This window comes from Pinus tabuliformis, chromosome 8 (assembly GCF_031772625.1).
Source record: "Pinus tabuliformis cultivar Carrire ecotype Pingquan chromosome 8, CPIR1, whole genome shotgun sequence".
Taxonomy (NCBI): domain Eukaryota; kingdom Viridiplantae; phylum Streptophyta; class Pinopsida; order Pinales; family Pinaceae; genus Pinus; species Pinus tabuliformis.
The window spans coordinates 9,375,297-9,400,785 of record NC_142294.1 but is presented as its reverse complement, the minus strand read 5'-3'; the positions used below and the strand labels follow the sequence as shown (position 1 = coordinate 9,400,785).

Sequence of the window (25,489 nt, the reverse complement as noted above, 5' to 3'; positions counted from 1 at the left end):
TTACTTAGAAGTAAAGGTCTTTACAAAATAGCCTCAGGCCAAGAAACTAAACCTAAAGATGAAGATAAGGTAGCCAAATGGGAAAATAGGCAAGATCAAGCACGTGGGTTAATAGGGATGTCTATTTCTCCAGACCTTAGATTCCATATCGCAGAACTTGATACCCCTAATGAAGCAATGAAACAGCTCACTAAAGTTTTTGGAATTAAAAATGAAATTAGAGCCCATCAACTCGAAAATGAGTTGCTTACATTGGACCCCAATAATTTTTCTTCCATTGAAGATTTTTTGTCCAAGTTCAAGACCCTTAGACTTCTCTTGGAAGGTGTTAAGGTTAAGAAAGAAGATGTTAGCCTTATCTATTCCATTCTTACTAAGTTGGGAACAGCCCACTCTGTGTTTGTTTCCACCTTCTTACGATTGTCATTAGACCAAAACTTGCAAGCATTAGTCTCCGCTATAATCAGGATCCACAAGAGGTAGTTAGTCCATGTCGCGAAACACATAGATAGTGTTGAACCCAATGTCCAACAATCTGCTGGGTCAAATGGGTTATCTCTCCTGCCTAGGTCGACTTGACTTAGAGGGAGACCGACTTGACTAGTTTTAGAGCCAAAAATTCAAATTCAAATTTTTCTCTTTAAAAGTCCATAAGGACATGACTCAAAAATATTTTTTTCTTTTGACTCTAGCATGAAGAACATGCTTATAAATACATCAAGGGCCAAAATATACATTATGAAGACTGACCATAGTTACAAAATTCAATAGTTTGATCATCTATGTGGAAGCCAGTGCCTACTTTGTGGGAGATGGAGTCTAAGGGAAACCTACTATGGAGATATCAAACCCTAGAAGGGCGTAAGGGAGGAAAAACCCTAGTTATCACTTAATGAGTGAATAAATCAAGAGGAAATCTCTCTAGGAGGTCCTCGAGGGATTTCCAACATTCTCTAATTAAAGCATACAATATTTCACCAAAATTCCATGATACAATATGCAATTTAACAAGAACAAAGAAACCTTCGCAAAACAATTGCATGCAATAACCATTAAAAGATATTCAGCAATAAAGATACTCAAAAGATATGCATGAATAAGTCCTTTATTATCCCAAAGTGATGTCTCCACAACAAGAGCTAGTCTCCAATAGCAAAATTATACACAAAGATCACATCTCCACAAGAGTACAAGGCTACAACAACTGGGTCGAGATCTCTAAGAAGATTGAATTAGTCCACAAGTGATGATGAAATGAGAAGTGAGGTGACATTTACTTATCTGAGGTCTAACTCACTTAATTTTAGCCTAAGAAGCCCCTAAAACAAGTTTGACAACAAGTAAACCTTGGGTTACAAGCCAACCCATTAGCTCAACGCAAAATTATGCCACAAAAGACCCACACGTGTGAGTTGATAGCTTCTAAGTGATGATGGCATGCCCTTTTTGGGCTCTAGAAGCCATGTGTCATGATCATCCACCATTGGAGGAATATCCCTCAAAGCAACTCCATGGGTCCCAAATCCAACTCGGGTGTCCCCATGTCATCTCCATGGGTCTCTAATGGGCAACGCAAGGTCTCCTCTCTCCATCACTAGGGCTCCATTAGATGAAACAAGCCCTCCCTAATCATCTCATGGAAGACCATCTTCCTTTGGGCTTTGAATCATGGCTTGCCCATCAAGTAGTGTCAAGGCCAACCTAGGGGCATGTTAGGTGATCCAAAATCTTTTGCTTATAGATGTGTTAAAGAATTACATGCATAAATTGTAGCTTAACATAGAAAACTTAATGTGCACATGAGAGAAGAGGAGAAACACATAAAGCATGAAAGAAGACAACAAGACTTGATAACGGAGTTTGTCCGACTTAGACTATGTCTCCAGGCCCTACTTGATCAATGGGAATGCCTTCATTCATTAAGTGGCATGAGAAAGAAGAGTACAAGCATCAGTTACAAAAAGGAGTTTTATACCTCCATACTGAAAAATGGTCAAAAAATGCAGAAATTTGATGGAGAAACGGACAACACCATTGCATTCGTGGCGTCGAGAAGTGCTGAAACCATATAAAATTTGTCAAATTCTGACAAAGTGAAAATTCGGCCCTCCTGCAAAATTCTGCCTCGAACTGCGTGCACTGCCTCCTCTCCCTGGGCGCACTGACAAACTACATTTAAGTATAATCTGGGTGGTGGATTCTTCAATAAAATTGTTATAGTGCAGTTGGTGGAAGGTCCAATTAATATGGAGAAGGTCGGGCGGTCAAACCCCGCCTCCTCCTCTTTGCATAACAAAATTTGTTTTAATACATTACAAATGAAATTATTTTTAAAAAAATTTAATGGTTGGGTCAAGCCCGCCTTGGCCAGCCCGCCCACCGTACCTTCCTCCGTGTTGTGTTTTTTTTGGGCGTGGTTGGGTCCATACCCCAAGGGTCGGCCCAACACCCAACTCCCGCCTTTAACATATAGTGGTTACGTGGGTTGTGGCTCCGTGGTGTGGGGTGGCAGGGTCATGGCAGCCCACGCCAGTTTGTTTATGGTTACAACCATTTCGTGGGATGTGGGGGAGGGGTCGGGGGTCGTGACCCGCCCCTCCATAAACAACTATATTGTTATGCACGTTCGGTTGGGGTGGCAAGGTTGGTGGCCCGCCACCCCCTTTTTTTAATATTTTTTTTGTTTAACTAAAACCAATTGCGCGCTTTTTTTGAAAAATTGGTTTTGGACCGAAGGAGTCCTTTTAACAAAGCAACAATTTTGCCCAGAATCTGGCCGAAGTTGGCTGGATTCCGTCCACCAGAAAAAGTCCAAATTGCGCCTTCATTAATTCTGCCCTGTCATCAAAAGTCAACCCAACTTTAACTGCCTCTATCTCCTTCATCCAGACTCGGATTGGACTGTCGTTCACACCGTTGGAATCAGGGCAACGACCACTTCACTCTGATGTCAAGTTCATCGCCTTTCCACCATTTTGAATTTTGAGCTTTTTCCATGCCAATATGTCTGGAGATCCACCTGGATCAATCCTCCCCATTAAGGAGCTTTTGGACCACCAAAAGCTTTATCATTCAATTGGAAAGTGAGGGAATTGTTCCCTCACTCTTTCCTTTTCCAACCATTTTCCCTTGCTAGGGTGCATCCGCCTGAAACCAACTCAAAGGTATTCCACATCTCCTCGTCGTGAAGTTCTGGTTCTTCTGTCAAGGATGATGTCTTCAGGTAACTCATCGAGATACTCTGGTGCAAAGTCATCAACTATAGGAATTGTGCCCACCTCTTCGGTGTCCATAATCAATGGTGGCTCATACAGCTTTAAGTTTTCCACATTCACTACGAAGTACATCTGCATATATATCGGCAAATCGAGACGAAAGGCATTGTTTCCAATCTTCTCCAAGATGGTGAATGGACCATACCGGATTGGTCGCAACTTCTTCCCTTCTCTCTTCATCCTGTCCTTGCTGATATGGAACCACACTTTGTTGCCCACTTGAAATTGATGGTCAACTCGGTGTTTGTCATGTCAAGCCTTGTACCAGGCTTGACTTTTCTCCAACTGCTCCTGTACTACTTAGTGAATCAACTGGATCCACTGAATGAACTGCTGCGCTTTGTCCCTGTCATCATGCCCACTGGAGTCATCTTCCCTTCCAAAGACCATATCAAAAGGGTCTTTTGGCAGGTAGCCAAAACATGTCTCAAATGGTGAACGATGCGTAGATGAGTGCACTGCTCAGTTGTAGGAATGTTGCACATATGGAAGATGCTCATCCCACAATTTAGGATGTTTCCCACAATAGCCTCGCAACAAGTGTACCACAATGCGGTTGACAACCTCTGTCTGTTTTCTGTCTATGGATGGAATGTCGTGCTTCTTTTCAACTTGGTGTCCATCATCTTCCACAAGTTGGTCCAAAACTCTCCAAGAAAGTGAGAGTCTCGATCTGACACAGTTGATGTGGGCAACCCAAAATGGACCCAAACATGCTAAAAGAAAAGATGAGCAGTCTGCTCCGCAATGATCTGCTTTTTACAAGGCATTAAAATACACATCTTAAATAAATGGTCAACGACGACATACAAATAGTCTTTTTCTAGACAAAGGCAAACCTCTTACAAAATCCATCGACACACTTTCCGATGGACGACTCATAATAGGGAGTGGTGTGTAGAGCCCGAGTTTTCTATTAGAGGGCTTTGAAACATAACACATCACACAACCCTTTACATAGCGAATCACAATGTTTTTCATATGAAGCCAAAAACAAAATCTTTGTACATGACACAAAGTTTTTTCAATACCAAAATGACCAGACACAAGGGAGGTGTCGGCCTCCCAGATTACATGTACCCTTTCTCCTGTGGGTATACACAATTTGCCAAGGTGATACAACAGTGTCCCCTGCAAGTGATAGTTATCCACCTGTGAACCATGGGTTAGTTTTGCATAAATCTCCTTAAAGTCATCATTGTTAGCATATTGTTCAACATAACTTTCAAAAGATAACGAAGCATTATGCAAAATAACAGAAGTAGCAATAGGAGGGCAAGATAGCATATCGGCCACTTTGTTGCTAGTGCCCTTCTTATACTTTATTACCAGATGAAATTGTTGAAGAAAACCCATCCACCTAAAATGATGAGATTGTTGCAACATGGTTTGTGACTGAAGATACTGCAAGGGCCAATGATCAGTATGGATGATGGTCTCCTTGTTGATCAGGGAGTGTTTCCACTTTTTCACACTCTGGACCAAGACATATAACTCCTTGTAAGAAATGGGATTGTTTATCACAGCCTGAGAGAACTTCTCTGAATGGTAACATATCAGCTTCTTTTGTTGCATCAGTATAGCTCCCATGGCATATCCGTTGGCGTCTGTTTCGATCTTGAATCGTTGTTGGAGACCTGGTAAGGCCAAGACTGGTGCGGTGCTGATCTTTTCTTTCAATGTTTCGAAGGACTTCTGTTGCTTTCCTCCCCATTGAAAGACTTGCTTTACACTTGTCAATGTGTGTAAAGGTGTTGCAATAATAGAGAAATTGGCAATAAATATTCTCCAATATTGTACTGCACACAAAAAGCTGCAAACCTCGGTTACATTAGTAGGTTTAGGCCAATTTACAATTGCTTATCAATTTTCGGATGACCATGACCAACAATATGACCTAGGTAAACCAGAGAGGTTTTCCTAAGCTCACACTTTGACACTTTTACATAGAGTTTTTCGTTTTTCAATGCATCAAACACTTTCTTCACATGACATACATGTTCATTCCAACTTTTACTAAAGATAAGAATATCATCTAGATAGACAAGAACAAATTCATCAATGAAAGGCCTAAAGAGATCATTAATGACTCTCATGAAAGTGGCTGGAGCATTGCAAAGTCTAAATGGCATCACCATCCATTCGAAAAACCCCTGTTTGGTCTTGAAGGCGGTTTTCCACACATCCTGCTCTGCAATTCGGACCTAGTGATAACCACTACGCAAATCCAATTTGGTGAAATAGATAGTGTTCTTTAACTGATCTAATAAGTCATCAATGCGGGGAAGAGGGTAACGATTTTTCACCATGATTTTGTTTAGTGCTCAATAATCCACGCACATCCTCCTTGTGCCATCTTTCTTCGGCACTAAGACAATTGGTGAGCCGCATGGAGAAGTGCTCAGTCTGATGACTCCTTGGTTTAATAGTTCAAGCACCTGTTTTTTGATCTCCTCCATCTCAATGGTCGACATCCTGTACATGCCAATATTTGGTAAAGGAGCATCATGCTGCAAATGGATCTCATGTTGGATTTCCCTCTTCAGAGGTAATCCCTTTGGTTCCTGAAACATCTCATCATAGTTAGAAATTAATTCACATAATTCCTTTTTATGCACATGATCACAACCCTGGAAAGCATCGGATAATTCTGCATCTTTTCCCCTTACAATCATAAGCATGCAACCCTTACTGGAATTCACCAACCTCTTCATTTGTCCTGCACTTACAAGGTTGGCATTAATTTTAGTTTGATGAGCCCTTACAATATATTCTACCCCATCTTTTGTGATTTGGTATTTGTTTTCATGATGGAAGAAAATTGCCTTTCTATCATATAGATATGGACTCCCTAACACCATGCCACAGATATCCAATGATATCACATAAATTTTTACCTCATCCACTAACTTAGAAGCGATCACAAATTTAACCTTACACTGCTTAGTTACATTCAGTTTTGCTTTATCATGTATCCATCCAAGTGGGTAAGGTTTTGGATGTGGTTTGGTTTCCAAGCCCAGCTTCTTTGCCAAGGACTCTGAAATTAAGTTTGCTTGGGATCTGGTATCAAATAGAGTTTCCACTTTTGTATAATTTATGATAACTCTAATTTGAAATAGCTCAATTCTCTTTTGTTCATTAGGAAGAGACTCACCTATTGAACTAGTGCCTTCATGTGATTCAAAATTAACAGGAGGTGTAAGAGTACCTTTTGTTCCTGCTTCTGTGATCAATGCTTCATCTCCGGAATTGGATCCAAGGTCTTGCTGCACAGTTGCCACCGTCTTCTGCTTGCCTTTTCCTCCATACTTCTCAGTCTCTTTTCTGGGTACTGTTTCCAACAATGATCGTCGTCATGACCTTCCTTTTTGCAGTGATTGCAATAAGGTCTTTCTCCTTCATCTTTCTTGGTTGATGTCGTCCTCTTCTCCTTTCCTTTTCCTTTCACGTTGGGTTTGCCATTTGGAGGTTTGAAAGGTGGTTTCTTGGAATGATCACCTCTTTCATTTTTGCCCCTGTTCTCAAGATGAATTGCCTTTACACTGGTGGAGTCAATAGTAGTTGGTTCAAACAATAATAATGAATGTCTAAGGTAACTATGTAATGATCCAATATACTTAGTTACTACTTCCAGTGAGTCAAGTGCAATGTCCAAATTAAGTGCCTGTTTTCTAAATTCCTTTGTAAAGCTTTGAACATCCTGACCTCTGCCTTGCCTTAAGTATTGCCAATCCATTAAGGTTTTTTGTTTGTAACCCAAGGGATAGAATTGTTCCTTTAATGCAGAAATGAAACTAGGCCATGAGGAAAGAAGATTACCCACACTCTTACTGCTTCGCAATTTGCTCTCCCACCAAACGAGAGCGGTGCTACTCAGCCGAAGAGAGGCCAGCTGAATCTTTGCCTTGTCCTCTTCGATCTACTGAATCTTGTAGTAGATTTCAATCTGCCTAATCCAGTTGTTAAGCTTTTCTGCATTACTTTCACCGTTAAACATGGGAAGATCAAATTTGACATCTAATTTAAAGAAAGGTTTCTTAGATGCATCCCTTGAATTTCTATGATGATGGTGATGAGAGGAAGAAGAACTTTCACTCGTGGAAGGAGAAGGAGGGGGTTCTTCTCCACCATTTCCATGCACTGAACCTTGTTCTTCTACATTTCTCTCTTCTTCTTTCTCCAGCCTTGAAAGCAATTGTCCAACATTCTCTCGCTTCAAGATCGAAAAACTTTAGTTTCCCTTCGCCTCTTTGGAGCCTGTTTCTTGTTAGCATACAAACATGCAATTCACATCTAAAAAGACCTGCTCTGATACCACTTGATCCAAAATCTTTTGCTTATAGATGTGTTAAAGAATTACATGCATAAATTGTAGCTTAACATAGAAAACTTAATGTGCACATGAGAGAAGAGGAGAAACACATAAAGCATGAAAGAAGACAACAAGACTTGATAACGGAGTTCGTCCGACTTGGACTACGTCTCTGGGCCCTGCTCGATCAATGGGGAGGCCTTCATTCATTAAGTGGCATGAGAAAGAAGAGTACAAGCATCAGTTACAAAAAGGAGTTTTATACCTCCATACTGAAAAATGGCCGAAAAATGCAGAACTCTAATGGAGAAACAGACAACGCCATTGCGTTCGTGGCGTCGAGAAGTGTTGAAACCATATAAACTTTGTGTTGATTTCGAAAACCTTAATCTAGCATGTAAGAAGGATAATTATCCTTTGCCAAATATGGAGACCATGCTGCAAAGGATAACAGGTTCTGGAATGATGTCCCTGCTAGATGGTTTCTTCGGGTATAATCAAGTTTGGGTTAAGAAAGAAGATTGACACAAAATTACTTTCACCACACCATGGGGTACATTTGAATGCCTTTTGGGCTAACCAACGTTGGGGCTAACTTTCAAAGGGCTATGGACTATGCCTTCAAGGGTTTAATCAGCAAAATTATTGAAATTTATCAGGATGATCTTACGGTTTTTTCAAAGAATTGCATCAGTCATATAGGGCATCTTAGGCAAGTTTTTAATAGATGCAGAGAATTTGGAATCTCTTTGAACCCTGCTAAGTCTGTTTTTGGAGTAACAAAAGGGAAGTTGCTTGGTCACATCATTTCCAGGGATGGGATCAAGATTGACCCTGAGATTGTTGAGGCAATCCAAAAGATTCCTCTCCCTCATAATCTCAAATCCCTTCAGTCTTTTCTTGGAAAAACCAATTTCCTTAGAAGATTTATTCCAAACTATGCAAAAATAGCTAAGCCTATTCAAAGTCTTCTGAAAAGGGATGTTAAATTCTTATGGAAAGACGATGGAAAAAAGGCTTTTCAGGAGATCAAAGGTGATATTGCTAAAGCTCCTATCTTAGTTAGTCCCGACTATTCAAAGGACTTCATGATTTTCTTTTTTGCTTCTGAAGATACCATTTTTGGTGTCCTGCTACAACAGAACAAAGACGATCACGAACAAGTTATAGCTTTCATGAGTCGAGCTCTTCAGAATTCTGAATTAAATTATATTGTCGTGGAAAAGCAAGCCTATGCCTTAGTTAAATCTCTTAATCATTTCAGGACTTATGTGGGTTATTCCAAGATCATTGCTTTTGTCCCACACTTTGTTGTTAAAGATATATTAACTAAAACTGATTGCTTAGGGACTCGTGCTAGGTGGGTTACTAAGATTCAAGAAAATGATTTAGAGATTATACCCACCAAGTTAGTCAAAGGTCAAGGTTTGGCTGAAATGATGACCGAGGGAAACGAAAAAGCTCTTGGTTTGATTTGTCTTAACGATTCATCTTCGTCTAAGCTGCAAAGATTAGGAGAGCATGAATGGTACAAGGATATTATTTTTTATTTGTTAAACCTTACATGTCCTAACCATTTAGTTGCTCATAGGAGAAGGGCTCTTAGATTAAAAACGACTAAGTATTGCCTTATGAAGGATGGCCTTGGATGGAAAAATCATGAAGGCATTGTACTTAGATGTGTTGATGAGATAGAATCTAAAAATTTGATTTCCGAGTTTCATTCAGGATTTTGTGGTGGTCATTACGCTGCTAGAACCATAGCCCACAAAATCCTTAGAGTTGGTTACTATTGGCCTTCTATTTTTCCTGATGTTCATAAATTTGTTAGAAGTTGACAAGCTTACCGAATGTTCACTGGGAAGCAGAAGCTAGTTGCCCTGCCCCTACAACCTATTGCTGTTGAGGCACCTTTTCAACATTGGGGTCTAGATTTCATTGGGAAATTCCATGAAAATTCTAGCAATGGCTACTCATGGATCTTGACAGCTACCGACTATTTCACTAAATGGGTTGAAGCTATTCCTGCTAAGAATGCCACTGAAAAGGTCATAATGGATTTTATTAAAAATCATATTATTACTAGATTTGGTGTCCCGGCTAAAATCACCACCGATAATGCCAAGGCTTTTAGTTCTATAGAGTTTTCATCTTTTTGTTTTAAATATGGCATTGTGTTATCTCATTCGTCTAACTACTATCCTCAGGGTAATGGCTTGGCTGAATCAAGTAACAAGAATATTATAACCATTATCAAGAAGATAGTAGGAGATAACAAGTGGTCCTGGGACAGCAAAATCAAGTACGCTTTGTGGGCAGATAGGATAACTAAAAAGAAAGCTACTGGTAAAATTCCCTTTGAACTTGTATATGGCATGGATGTGATATTGCCTATCCATCTTAAATTACTAGCTTGCCAATTCCTTCAACATTTTTCTAGTGATAAAGATGTTGTCCAAAACGGGATTGATCAAATTGTGGAGTTGGATGAAACTCGAAGTAAAGCTTTTGATAGTATATGAAAAAATCAGTCTAACATTAAGAAAAGCTTTGACAAATCTTCTCGGTCTAGATCTTTGCAGGTTGGAGATATGATTTTACTATGGGATCACAAAAATGAAAAGCCAGGAAAGCATAAGAAATTTGATAGTTTGTGGCTGGGACCTTACATCATCCGAGGCATTGCTGGTCCAAATTCATTCCACTTGAGCAGATTGGATGGTGAACCACTTGACTTACCTGCAAATGGCCAAATGCTCAAGCTATTCTTCAAAGATGACATCTGATGCCATGGGGCATCCTTTGTATTGTATTTCTAACCCTACACCTTGTCATTTTAGCATTTTATTTTTGTTCTTAGATTAAGTTTACATTTCATGTTTGTCGAATTGTTACAAAGCTTCTATTTTATATAATGTTATATGATGATTTTTGGATTAGATTTGGATGGACACTACTTATGTCATTCTGTGTTTTCTTTGGGTGCAAACTCTGAATTCTCACACTCCTTCGATGAAGCAACATGTCCCCAAGTAGAGCCAGATGTTGACCACTCCATGTCAACTACCCCACAATTGTACATTTTTTCGTGCATGGATTTCCATCATGTCTGAGCATTCAGATGATCCACAAATTCATCATTATCTTCTAAATGTACACTGGAGTTTTGTAAACCCATTCTGCATTTTGTAATGTAAATGATCCTAGTAAGACAAATGTATGTAACAACCTACGTAAATTTATTTTTCTAATGATGATTTCTATCCTATGAGTTTTTTAGTCTCACCGATTCATGTATGCTTCTAAACATGGATGATCGGCAGAGTTTTTCCCTCCAACCTCACCCCATAACTAGAGTGGATTTTGTCGTTAGGATTTTAAATGAGTCCTAATGTTATGTATCGAGTCTCTGTAAAAAAGATTTGGGAATAATTCTAACTATTTGGTTAGATTATTTTATTACAACTCACTTAGTCTACTCGATCATATTTTGTGTTGCAGAAATGGGTAATTATTGAGGGTCTATAACGAACGGGTGTTCCCCCTTCATGTGTTAGAAATATAATATTTCATGTCAATAAATATTTAATGCATGGTCCCTCATAGTTAGACACCATGGTTAAATATTAGAGGGTTGGAAAAATTAATAATCCCCTCATGAGTCAATTAATTAAAATTTCTAGCTAAAATAAATTAAAATGCTAAAGCCAGAAATTTAATTAATTTAGGTCCTAGGAAAAATTAAATTCTCCAACATTTAAAATTCGTGGGTTTTAAAGTTCCTAATTTTTGGACGTCCTCGGCCAAGGGAATATTGAAAATTTCAAAATATTTTGAACCCTTGGGCCATAGTAGTTAACTCAAAGTCAACTTTTTGCGACAATTAACTCAAAATAATCATTTTTGAGTTACTTAAAAGCAAAATTCGAAGTTCCTCAAAAAGTAACTTTATTTCAACAGTGATAATTAAAAAATCATTTAATCTTCATCAACGGTTGAGATTGCTTTAACAGGGATCAAGCCAACTAACCGTTGGAGAATTTTTCTATAAATGAAAGCTTTCTCTCCATTATTTCATCCGATTTCTGAATCGTGTACTTGCTCTAAAAAATCTCTTGTAACTTTTTCTAGTTAATAAAACGCAAAGACTTTGGGGTTTCAGATCGTGGTGTTTCTCTTTCAGATTTATGTGGTAATATTGTTCTTAATACTTGCTGCTTTTATTTGCATTCACTGGATAATAGCCTTTGAGGATTGATCTGTGTACAGGTATCTTGAATAGATTTCTGGGTTTTTTAGAATATCATTTTAATTTAATAGAAGTAGCAAATATCTCTATTTCTTGATAATTTTATGATTATTTTTTAGATCTCTATTAATCTAGCAAGCAGATTTAAGTGTGCAGAAGTTATCATTCAAAACTTGGGCGTTTGGGGAAGTCCTCAATTGGACCAACTGACTCTCAGTTTACAGAATCTAAAAGAGCCCACTATATTTTTAATTTCTAAAGTCATTTTGTAGAATATTTTACTTGCAAGGTTTTACTTAGGCTTGTGCATTTTTAAAATTTCAAATTTATTTGTAAATATTGTGCAAAAATTTGTTTAAATCGGGCTAATAGAGGGCTTTAATCTATAGATCTGTTAGATCTGTAGAATATTATTGTAGATTTGTAAAAAACAAATTTCTAATTCATTGGGGTTCTAGGTATTTCATATTTTTTTGCATATACATGCTTTGGGGTTTTATGTCTTTTATTTGTGCAGGAAATAATTTGAAAATTGCAGGTGATTTTTGTGGATTCCGGAGAGAGATCTGAGCCCCAGATGGCATCTCCATTTTGTTTGCAGGTTGAGGAGAAATTTCAAAAGGATCGTGGGCAAATTCTTTTAGGGCGTTGAGGCCCAGCGCTAGCCATCTCCAGCCTCATTCTCAACCTCTATCATTCCACCCTCAGGCCTCTCATCTTTGCAGCCTTCTTCACCATAATTTTCTCACTAAATTTTTCCTAAATTTTTCTTAAATTTCCAACAACAAAAAAAAAATCTCAAAATTTTCTGAGTTTGGCATTTGCATTGGAGAATTTTTCAATGACTTGGGCAACCCATCTTCAAGTGTCTTCAAGCCCCTGGAGGCTGACTAGTGCACATCTTCTAAACCCTTACCTTTTTCATTGATCTAATTGAAAACAAGATTAATACATGATAAAATTTTAGTTGTCAGAAATTTAGGAGCAAATTAGCTTGCATCTCTGAAATTTAGGAGCAAATTAGCTTGCATCTTTCACTGCATTACATTTAAGAAATATAATTACTTTCAGAAACTTTTGCATGCTATTTTCTGAATATTATTTTCCTGTTTTTTTAGTAATTTTCTGAGTTTTTAGATTAAATACATCAATAGATCAAAAAGAATTAAACTCGGAATTTTTCTGAATTTAGCAGCAAATTTAATTTACATTTTTAATGTCGTATAATTGCTGAAATAGAAGTTAGTTTTAGTAACTTTTGCAAACAAATTTATGAAAATTGTTTTACTGTTGTTCTGTAGTTTATTTCTGAGTTTTTTAGATCAAATACATTAATAGATCATAAATAATTAAACTCCGAAATTTTCTGAATTGTAATTATCAATTTGTGTTAAATTGGCAACTAGGGCCAAACTCCATGTGGATCAGTTTATTTATGGCAGCTGATATTTTTATTGGATCCCTCTCGTCGAGAGGTGTAGGATTGATCCAAAGATCATCCGATTCCGATAAGTATTTATGGAGATACGAATTTATTTTGTTTATGTAATTATTATCAAGCCGACCAGCTCTTATGTAGGCTCTAGAAGCCCAGCCGACGTGTCTATTCAACCTCTACGTTTTTAGTATAAATAGAGGAGGATTCGAAGTCATTTGGTAACTCACTTCAAGTGATCTCCTCTCCACGTCTTGGGTTTTTGGAGAAGGAGATTCACACTAGATTACGCCGGCCTAGTATGATGCCCTAACGGAGAACGCAGTCATGAAGTCATACGCTGTGCAATCATACGCTGGAGTTATGTATACGTTGTGCAAGGAGTTATGTATACGCTGGACACACATATATAACGCAGAGGAGGTTCTGGCAGTTATACGCTGGAGTTATGTATACACAGGCAATGGATGGTTCTGAGATTTCAGATGGGTTCGAGTTCTTCTCTTTTGGTTTAGAATTCTAGCTCGCATTCATTACAGGACAAGAGCTCACATGGTCATATATACTACAAAACCCAACTTCGCACCAAAATGAATTAGTAGTCTTGCACCTCAGGTCTTCATTCGCATTGGTCCTAGACTATATTCTCCTCGCTTTGCCTCAAGATTTCTCACGTAGCAACTACAGGCCTATATATAATTCTCTCGCATTGGTACAAAACGCTCAGTCATGCCCTAATTCTCTGCAATGATATTGACACTAATTCTATGTGATGTATTATATTGAATCTCAGTTCAATTCTCTGTAATTAGATGTTAGACTAACCTTGTATTCTAGTATGATTCCTCTGCGTAATGTATTGGTATGGATCTCTGTTCGAGTATGGTTTCCTCGGCATATTATAGTCTCAACATAACAGATCTCAGCTCAGTCATATGTGATCCCTTGACGCAGTAGTCCTGACACTGCAATACATGGTTTCGTCTCCAATATAGTCACGACTTTGTCTCTAGCTTCACTAATATGTTGTAAGGTATAGCATGTAGCCGCAGTGCTAACAAGCTCGGAAGAACCGCAGGTAGAGCCGCATACATAACATGGTAGCCGCAGTGATACAGTCAGATAAACATATCTCGGTGCTCTCACAATAGTGCATTCGCAGTCACAGTGAGGAAAAGGTTTTCAATTATACGGTGGCATACATGTAGCAGCCCTAACACAATGGAACAGCAGTGAGACGGTGGCATATGTGTAGCAGCTCCAACACAATGAACAACAGTGATAGAACTCTCAGCAAACTCTCTCTGCAGAATCGTGTTGATGAAATAAGTTTCCATGATGCACAATCTTCAGATCTGTGATCTCAATCTAAATATCAGTACCGTACATTTTCTCAGCATATTAATATGCAGTCACCATGACAAGGATCATAAGCAGTAATGTTTCTGATGGTTATAGTCTCTACATAATGAGAATGATAAAGATGAACAGTCTCAGTTCATGATGAGGAAAGATGCAGTGTAAATGGGCATGCTAAGCAAGGGCAACATGATGATGAATGACGTACATTAGCAAGGGCAGCATGATGATGAATGAAACAGTGGGCAGCATGATGATGAGAGCAGGAGCAGCTCAGTCATCAAGGTTCAATACATGTGACAGTACAACATGGTGTCACATAGTTGTGTGCAGCAAATGGACTACGATAGGTGAAGTCGTCACCTTGGAGAATCAGTTGAAGCAGAATGTCTTCAACTGATCTCATCGCTATACGAAATGATCTATGCTCAGATCTAGACAAGTCAAAGTGTTGACTTCTGTTGTAAATGTACTCTCTCTCTCTTTCTCTGCTGAACTTTGAAGATAAAAGAAGAATTGATCAAGGGTTTCCCCACACGTTGTGGGGTTTGTCCCTGGCTCGCGCCACATCTTGTGTCCTCTTGTCTTGGCTTGTCTTCTGCGTTTTATATTTATGTTCTATCTGCAGTTTATCGTAATGCTGATGTGATTGCTAACTGTGAAAATTTTAATAAATTGCTCTAGCATAGAACATACCCAAAAACTAACATGGTATCGGAGCTGAGGTGAAGACAATGCCCAAGCAAGAGTGAAAGAGCAATCACCAAATACAGTTGGGACAGGACAAAAGGATCAATGGGATCATTATCCCTCTTCTCATTCACTAAGGGTGAGGTGGAAGCAGAGAATGTTATCAGAATGGCGCAGCGGAAGATTCTGATGGTCCATCTTAAGATCACTTCATTGGGAAGTTCGGATCTAAGGGTGGAAGGAAAGGCGGATGCCTTGTTGAAATAAGTTCGGTCGTTATACGAAGGAGTGTCCGAATGGCAGAGACACATCTCTTGATGTAGATAACAATCATTCCTGGGACATCTTCAATGATCAAAAGAATGACTGGTAATGCAGGTCATCAAGGAAATGGTCGACTCTTCCACGAAAGCAAGGAACCCCAAAATCTCTTTTATGTACCTGATCGAACCTGATGTCCATCTCGGAAATGGAAGTCAAAGATTGCAGGGCGGCACTTATCGATGGAAAGGTACGTGTTTGAAAATAGATCTTTTAAAGATGTTTTTGAGTTCAAGGTTGTATCAAGTTGCAGGAAGTCCACTGGGAACCATGTCCATTGACTCAGCTCTAGAGGTCTGTGAGTCAAATGGTGACTCGAATGCCTGAATTCAAGAGGAAGCATGTAGGTACATGTCTGAAATGTACCAAAGGAAAATATTATAAGGGTACCATTCCCCTCATGCAGCAGGTTCACAGGTTTGGAACAACCCGAGGAGTTTGAGAATCATGATCAAGGAATCTCATGTATACAGGTGGAAGAAAGCCCTCTATGGCTTGAAGAAAAACACCTCAGGCATAATATGAGAGGATTGATAGCTGTCTAATGCAGCTGAGATTCACTAGGAGTGAAACCGATCCAAACCATTACTCGAAGGTTGTGGATGATAAACCTCTCGTACCGACACCTATGTCTGACAGGTGCAGACCCTCTCATTTATAGGAGACAGAGGGAGTTGGATTCTGAATGTGGGAAGATAAGATGCAAGCTTGTGACTGCCTCGAGGATCTTAACTTTCAGAAGTTATACGGTAATGATGTCGGACCAGATTTGGGAAATGCCTCTAAGTTTCATAAACTCGTTCACGTTGATGTTCTTGGAGAACCTCCGTCCGGACATCTGTGTTGCAGTTAGCATGGTGAGCTCATATTTGGTTGAGCCTCACTTGATTGGTGCCAAGAATCTTCTAAGATATCTTCAGGGCACAATCTCTCATGAATTGAGACACTGCCGGAAATATGAAACCACATGATTATTCGAATGATGAGTGGGCAGGAAGTATGGAGGATCACTAGAGCACTTCTCAATGTTGTTTGGAATCCTGGATGGGCAAGAAGCAGAAGTCGGTGACTCTGAGCACCACCAAGGCAGAATACATTGCTGATAGTATGGCCTTCTGTGAGGCAGTCTGGTTGCTGAAGCTCTTCAGTGAGCTGTTTGTACACATGATGAATACCATTGTGATTCTCTGTGACAACCAGAGATGGGATTCGATCATTGAGGAATCCCGTATTTGACAATTGCTCCAACAGATAGACATCAATTACTGCCTTATCTGGGATATGGTAAGTCGATGATCAAGGAGGCTCCATCACACTGAGATGATGTACAGGACAGAGCCCTGAGGAAAGATCAAATTTGTGATTTTCCCGAACGACTTGGAGTCGTCGAGAGACCTTTGTAAAAGGGTCCTGCATGCTGCATACATTGAGCTCTAGGAGCTTTGGGGGGCTTGCAGTTCTATTGGAGCAACATACGACCACAGGGTGACTCACCCTCCCCTGGTGGTGCGCACTGAAACAAGATGATTCGCTCTCTTGTGGGACAAGATGATTCGCTCTCTTGTGTAGCAGGATGATTAGTTCTCCTGTGAGGCCTGGATTGATGTGTTCTCCATGGCGATTGTAGCAGGATTGATGTGTTCTCCTGTGAGGCCTGGATTGATGTGTTCTCCATGGCGATTGTAGCAGGATTGATGTGTTCTCCTGTGAGGCCTGGATTGATGTGTTCTCCATGGTAGCCTGGATTGATGTGTTCTCCATGGCGATTGTAGCAGGATTGATGTGTTCTCCTGTGAGGACAGGATTGATTAAGTTCTCCTGTCGAGGCTTCCTACCCATGCAGTCTGGGACTCATGGGAAGTACCTCTCATCTGATCAATGAGCAGGGAAATGAAGTTAGGGACCATAGTAATACCGATGGACGCATCGTTGTATCTACCATACTCCCTACGCTAGGATGTCCTCCATTGATCTGGGATCAATGATACTGGTCTGGGACCAGTGGTAGGAGTTGTACATACTATGACGCTGACTTCGGGTCGGCTGAGACTGGTCTGGGACCAGTGGTACATATTCCGAGACTGACTTCGTGTCAGTGCAGGACTGGTCTAGGACCAGTGAGAGTGGTACATACTATGACACTGACTTCAGGTCGGTTGAGACTGGTCTGGACCAGTAGTACACTCTCTGAGCCTGCGATACTAGTCTGGGACCAGTGGTAGGAGTGGTACTTACTATGAAGCTGACTTCGGGTCAGTTGAGACTGGTCTGGGATGACACTGACTTCAAGTCAGTGGAGAATGATATGACTCATTCTCGATCAATTCTTCTTCTTCATAGTTCAACGGAGATGAGCAGAGCTGAGCAGAGCCAGCAGAGCTAGGCAGAGTAGTGCAAGGCACTAATGGCAGAGATAGTACAGTCGTACATATGGATCAGCGGATGGAGTTCTCCCTAGTTGAGAGGGAGTGTTAAATTGGCAACTAGGGCCAAACTCCATGTGGATCGGTTTATTTCTGGCAGCTGATATTTTTATTGGATCCCTCTCGTCGAGAGGTGTAGGATTGATCCAAAGATCATCCGATTCCAATAAGTATTTATGGAGATACGAATTTATTTTGTTTATGTAATTATTATCAAGCCGACCAGCTCTTATGTAGGCTCTAGAAGCCCAGCCGACGTGTCTATTCAACCTCTACGTTTTTAGTATAAATAGAGGAGGATTCGAAGTCATTTGGTAACTCACTTCAAGTGATCTCCTCTCCACGTCTTGGGTTTTTGGAGAAGGAGATTCACACTAGATTACGCCGGCCTAATATGATGCCCTAACGGAGAACGCAGTCATGAAGTCATACGCTGTGCAATCATACGTTGGAGTTATGTATACGTTGTGCAAGGAGTTATGTATACGCTAGACATACATATATAACGCAGAGGAGATTCTGGCAGTTATACGCTGGAGTTATGTATACGCTAGACACACATATATAACGCAGAGGAGGTTCTGGCAGTTATACGCTGGAGTTATGTATACGCAGGCAATGGATGGTTCTGAGATTTCAGATGGGTTCGAGTTCTTCTCTTTTGGTTTAGAATTCTAGCTCGCATTCATTACAGGACAAGAGCTCACATGGTCATATATACTACAAAACCCGACTTCGCACCAAAATGAATTAGTAGTCTTGCACCTCATGTCTTCATTCGCATTGGTCCTAGACTATATTCTCCTTGCTTTGCCTCAAGATTTCTCACGTAGCAACTACATGCCTATATATAATTCTCTCGCATTGGTACAAAACGCTCAGTCATGCCCTAATTCTCTGCAATGATATTGACACTAATTCTATGTGATGTATTATATTGAATCTCAGTTCAATTCTCTGTAATTAGATGTGAGACTAACCTTGTATTCTAGTATGATTCCTCTGCGTAATGTATTGGTATGGATCTCTGTTCGAATATGGTTTCCTCGGCATATTATAGTCTCAACATAACAGATCTCAGCTCAGTCATATGTGATCCCTTGACCGTTGACGCAGTAGTCCTGACACTGCAATACATGGTTTCGTCTCCAATATAGTCACGACTTTGTCTCTAGCTTCACTAATATGTTGTAAGGTATAGCATGTAGCCGCAATGCTAACAAGCTCGGAAGAACCGCAGGTAGAGCCGCATACATGACATGGTAGCCGCAGTGATACAGTCAGATAAACATATCTCGGTGCTCTCACAATAGTGCATTCGCAGTCACAGTGAGGAAAAGGTTTTCAATTATACGGTGGCATACATGTAGCAACCCTAACACAATGGAACAGCAGTGAGACGGTGGCATATGTGTAGCAGCTCCAACACAATGAACAACAGTGATAGAACTCTCGGCAAACTCTCTCTGCAGAATCGTGTTGATGAAATAAGTTTCCATGATGCACAATATTCAGATCTGTGATCTCAATCTAAATATCAGTATCGTACATTTGCTCAGCATATTAATATGCAGTCACCATGACAAGGATCATAAGCAGTAATGTTTCTGATGGTTATAGTCTCTACATAATGAGAATGATAAAGATGAACAGTCTCAGTTCATGATGAGGAAAGATGCAGTGTAAATGGGCATGCTAAGCAAGGGCAACATGATGATGAATGACGTACATTAGCAAGGGCAGCATGATGATGAATGAAACAGTGGGCAGCATGATGATGAGAGCAGGAGCAGCTCAGTCATCAAGATTCAATACATGTGACAGTACAACATGGTGTCACATAGTTGTGTGCAGCAAATGGACTACGATAGGTGAAGTCGTCACCTTGGAGAATCAGTTGAAGCAGAATGTCTTCAACTGATCTCATCGCTATACGAAATGATCTATGCTCAGATCTAGACAAGTCAAAGTGTTGACTTCTGTTGTAAATGTACTCTCTCTCTCTTTCTCTGCTGAACTTTGAAGATAAAAGAAGAATTGATCAAGGGTTTCCCCACACGTTGTGGGGTTTGTCCCTGGCTCGCGCCACATCTTGTGTCCTCTTGTCTTGGCTTGTCTTCTGTGTTTTATATTTATGTTCTATCTGCAGTTTATCGTAATGCTGATGTGATTGCTAACTGTGAAAAGTTTAATAAATTGCTCTAGCATAGAACATACCCAAAAACTAACAATTTGTCATTTAAATTTTGTTTTGCTGTTATACATAGAAATTTCTGAATATTGCATGGTTACAAGACTGCTGATTTTAAAATATATTGTTGGTATTAACACTTGTTTTAAGAGTAGATTTCTAGACTGATATTTCATTGATGTAATCTGAGTTTAAGCACTTAGTTTAATTTCGGAAATACATTTGTTTTTTTTTACATGCCCATGTGTGTTTTACTTATGCATCTAATGATCTCAAATTGAGTATTTCATACAAATGAATTTCTGAATTTAAAGGTATTTTATTCCAGCATTTTATATTTCAGTCCATTGTGCATTTCAGTGATTATTTGTGCAGATTTTACATTTTGTAGTGTTGGTATAAGTACCTACTTTCACATTTAGATCACCACATTTATGAACCTTAAGTTAAGTAACATTTAAGACATATTTCAGAAATAATTTTAGGCCCTCATTTAACTAAAATTAACCAAGTCCCTGCATTTCACATAGTTTTAAATTTTACATTTGCATATGAGACAGTCGAGTATTTTCAGCAGCAGTTTCTCATCCTTTGCTTGAACCTTATTTTCTTTGCAAGATAATTGACTCCACAAGGCACTGGTATCACTTTCTTCAAATCATTTTGAATCCTTAAAATCTTGCGCAATCTAAAACAAGTATTGGTTGCTTAGTTGTGTCTCCCAGGTTGGTTGGTTCCCAACTAATCTTTCATTTTTCCATTTCCATAGGGTCTACCCACCCTTATCTGCTAATTGAAGGCAACTCAAACGGAGTGATTGGGGATCAGTGTGACAACCCCTGATTTGAGTCGTTGTCGTAGTGCCTAGACATTTTGTGCGACAACAGGGTTGAAGTCAACAACCCTAGGAAATTTAGGTCTCTTTATAGTTGAAACCCTAGTTCAGTAAAAAGGCTTCAGTTTATGGCTAAATGAAGGTTTGTAATTCCATTTGTTGATCATATCTTTCAAAACAAACCTTTTCTTTGTGCTTGTATCACTAGATGTACTATTGTTGAATTATATTTTGAAACCCTAGGCTCAAAGTGTTATTTCTTAGGCTTCTTCATAGGTACGTTGTTCCTTTATGCACAAATATGCATAGTCCCGAGTGAGAAGTACCTTAATCAGGCCTCCTTTACATCACCTCGATCCTATGGACATAGAATACCCTTAGGTAATATATATTGGGAAACCTCCCATGCAGTGAAATTCCACTAAAGAGCAAGAGGTGGAGTGTTAAGGTGACAGTGGCAGCGACCTCATTGTTGCATTAGGGTCTAGCCCTTGCCTTGTGAGGCCTCTCACAAGGCCTGCTAGATTTTGATGCAACATTCCTTGATATGTACTTGGAAGTGCTATATGTGTCATGTGTCAATTTCATAGTGTACTTGGGATGATATGGACGTATAAAACATCTTGAAGAATAATGATGTGGAATATATATTAATCTCATTACAATTTTCTGTCACTTTATTTATTTGGGGTTATATGACCCAAATATTGACTTAAAAAGTTGTTTGTGTCTATCATGGAGGTGCCTTAACCCATGATATGACCTTGAGCCTTCATTTGGGGCATTAATTGGAGGTGTTTGATCACTATTTCACTTGATTTTTGGAGTTGTTAGCATGTTTCCACCCACTTGATGGAATATCAACAAAATTTCTTGAGGTCATTACACTAAAGAAGGAGGTCATTAGAGAACTTTGACTTGGGAAAACACTTCACCAATGACCATGGACCATCCACGTCAACTTTTGACCATTTTGGAGGCTACTCATTGGCACATTGGACCATTTAATTCTTTCTTGGAGGATTGGCCTAATTTTATGGTGGCTTTTACTCAATCTTTCATTCTACATGTGGCTTGACCACATTATTTTTATGTCATGATTGATTACTTGATTTTAGGAGTATGTTAGATTTAGTTTTCTTACACTAAATCCCAGGAATTAAATCAAATAATGATATTTTATTGTAAAGGAAGTAGATCTCACTGTATAAATAGCGCAGAGCTTCCTAATTCGTACTCAAGGTTGGATTGTGAGAGCACTCCTCTACTTGGATCTTAATGGAATTATTTTTAATGGAGGAATTCTGGTGTTAAGGGCTTATCTATGTGGTGAATGTTTTTGACTTAAAAAATTCGAAGTTTTTCTTTCTTGGTTATTCTTCTACATCATTAAAAGCCATCCTTTTGAAGGGCAATTTTGTCACTTGGAGGGAGGACGTCTAGAGGCTCTCCTCACACACTCTCGTTTGTTGGTTTGGGGTAAGTGTTAACTCTACTTGTCAGGCCATACTCTCAAGTTCCTTAGGAAGGGTTTTGATTCCATTTCATGCCATAGTCATATTTGTGGTTGGAGCCTTTCCCCTTGGAGGGATTCCTTCTAATGGGGTTGTGACTTCTCGTTTGTTGGTTTGGGGTAAGCTTTAACTCTCCTTGTCAGGCCATACTCTCAAGTTCCTTAGGAAGGGTTTTGATTCCACTTCATGCCATAGTCAATTTTGTGGTTGGAGCCTTTCCCCTTGGAGGGATTCCTTCTAATGGGGTTGTGACTTCATAATTTTCCTTGATTAGCCAAGGGGTTGATTTCTATCAAGTTCTAACCTCTTGCCATAATCTGCAAATGCTAGGTGATCAACTTAAGAGGGTTTTCTTCTTAATCTCATCTTGCCACTTTATTCTTCTTGACTCCATGCCCTAATAAGATATTGGCACTAATATTCATATCCTTTCATCAGCCTTTTCATATTTAAAAAAAAGATTTAAAAATCTCCAAAAAAACATATGTTTCACCGAGGCTACCATTGACATCAACTTGTGTCAAATTAACTATGATTTATTGATCCTAGCAGGGAAACTCCCCTCGAGTCAAAGGAGAGTTTACATAAAATGGGAGGGCAAGCTATTGAGGTGATAGTGGATGACCTTCATGAAGGTTCCCATCAGACAATGCATTGTGGATTGGGGCTTTTACCCCACATGTACAATTTGGGCAATAACATACACAAAGTTACATTTTTTGAAGTCCCAATGACACAAAGCTAATCAAGAAATAGCATGCATGTCAATGACCTAAATAAATAAGATAAATAAGTTAATCTTATTAATTTCCAACCACCAACCAAAAATAGGTTAGAGGGATTACAAAGTACATCAATGAGGGATACAAGTGGGAGTGTAAAGGTCGTTCCCATAAGATATAGAAAGAAAAACACAATATCACTCATGGGAACACAACGATTATCATTAAAGCTCTTATTTCAACTCATAGTATATTTACATGGATATGGAAAAGCAATTAGTAGAGATGGAAATTTGAAGCACAACATACAACAATATTGCCGCTATTCGTGATGATACCTCAAATCAACATACGATAATATTGTCGCTATTAGTGATGATACCACAAATCAAAATAGAGGAGTCTCATTATAGACATGGAGGTCCACCTTTACAACAATTGGGAAACACGATCAATTGAACAAGTAATTAGGACTTCCTAATGATGAAATTCAAAATATCTCATAACTCACAACCTTCTTCAAAAGTACTAATGGACATCACCACATAATAATATAGTAATAATAATGTTTACATCAACAATCTGGATAATTCAATGAAGACATAACTACAAGATAAAGCATAATAAAGTCACCAACTTTAGGCTAACAAATGTGATTTATAAGAAATGGAGTATTTTTCTCTTCCCGCGTTCATAGGAAATAGAAAACTTAAAGATTATGGACTTAGTCCTTGGTACTCACCATAATTAGGAATCAAAGTTTCTGGAGGAACAACAGCTCCACAACTCATGCATAAGCTCTGCAACCAACAAAAATATTATCCTAATTCTTATTTTTGCATATTAATAAATGAATCATTTTCCTTCCATACAATATTTTCTATAAAGAATCTTTTGAGCAAGTCAATTTTATTTCTCTTAGTTTTCCTATCCTATTTTACAAATTAGGATATCAAATTAATGCTTTCAACTTCATAACACCTTCACCACTAACACAAGAGAAAGTCTTAATTGTAGAAAAAAGAAAAAGAATTAGCTTTCACCCTCTATGAGATGACATAAGATGGATTATTTTCAAGGTGCTCAACTTACTATCATAACGATGACAATAAATAAAAGAAAAAACTTACACCAAGTTCTTCAATGCCATATTTCATCTATCTAAACATGATTAAAAGAAATATGTATTTTTAAACAAATAATCGAAGAGGTAAGACACGAGTAAAAAACTTTTTTGTAGTATTTTTATTGTAATCAAATATTAAAACAAGTTGAACATCATCTTTTACATGCAGTATCATATTTATGCTTGTAACAAAATACCTTTTTTCTTTGAAATCTTCCAACAAATTTCCAAAGGATTATTATGCTTGTGTTCATGAATATGCTTACTAGGAAAATCAAGGTTTTCCTACAACATTAGTCAATCTATAAGAAAAAGTATAACCATGCCCGATGTTGAGAAATCATAATGCATGTAGATTAGGGTATATTTCTCTTATTTGATAATTGCTTGTGAATATTTGTTGGCTTATTATTACTTTTATTATGTTTTCTTCATCAAACAATTACCAAAACATATAAAACATGAAGATCACAAGAGACAAAGAACACAAAGATGTAGGCTCCAAGCTAGGGAAAAACCCCACAAGGGGGAAAACCCAAACAACTTCTCTTCTTATAGAATCAAATCAAAGTGAGATATCCAAGACCAAAGACCAAGACCAAGACTGCCACATAGACCCAAGTCAGCGCTCCTTCAAGCCATCTTCAACAAATCATAGTCAACAAAAGTCAACACTGGTCAAATCTCTAAATTTTGGTTACTTCCTAAAATTTCAGCCTCTTCCTGAAATTTCGAGCCCTACAATTTTGTCCCTATAACAGCTCTGAAATACCACAGAAAATTTTGCACATGTGGACAGATTAGCACAGAAAGCAAAACTTTCTCTCTCCTTTGACTACGCTCTCTCTCTCCCCTTTGACTCCGCTATTTTTCTTCTTTTTGCTTGCACAGAAATCTAATTGGTTTCCAAAATGTGGAGCACAATTGCCAATATATAGTTGTTCAATCATATGAAGAGAGACAACTTATGAGCTGGCCCACTTGTCCATCCAGAGGGTCGACTTGGTCTTGTGGTGACAAAATTGAATATTTTG

General features: G+C 38.8%; 1 protein-coding gene across 5 annotated transcripts in view; it reads right to left on the bottom strand.

Annotated features, from left to right (window-relative positions):
- LOC149233908 (uncharacterized) overlaps positions 1-24,124 on the bottom strand; it is a 334,987-nt gene extending 310,863 nt beyond the window's left edge. For all 5 annotated transcript variants that reach the window (XM_089371675.1, XM_089371677.1, XM_089371678.1 and 2 more), the window contains exon 1: positions 24,072-24,124. In XM_089371675.1, coding sequence (XP_089227801.1) covers positions 24,072-24,120 — 49 coding nt within the window. In that variant the 5' untranslated portion in view covers positions 24,121-24,124. The remainder of the gene's footprint in view (positions 1-24,071) is intronic.
- Positions 24,125-25,489: the final 1,365 nt, after the last annotated feature.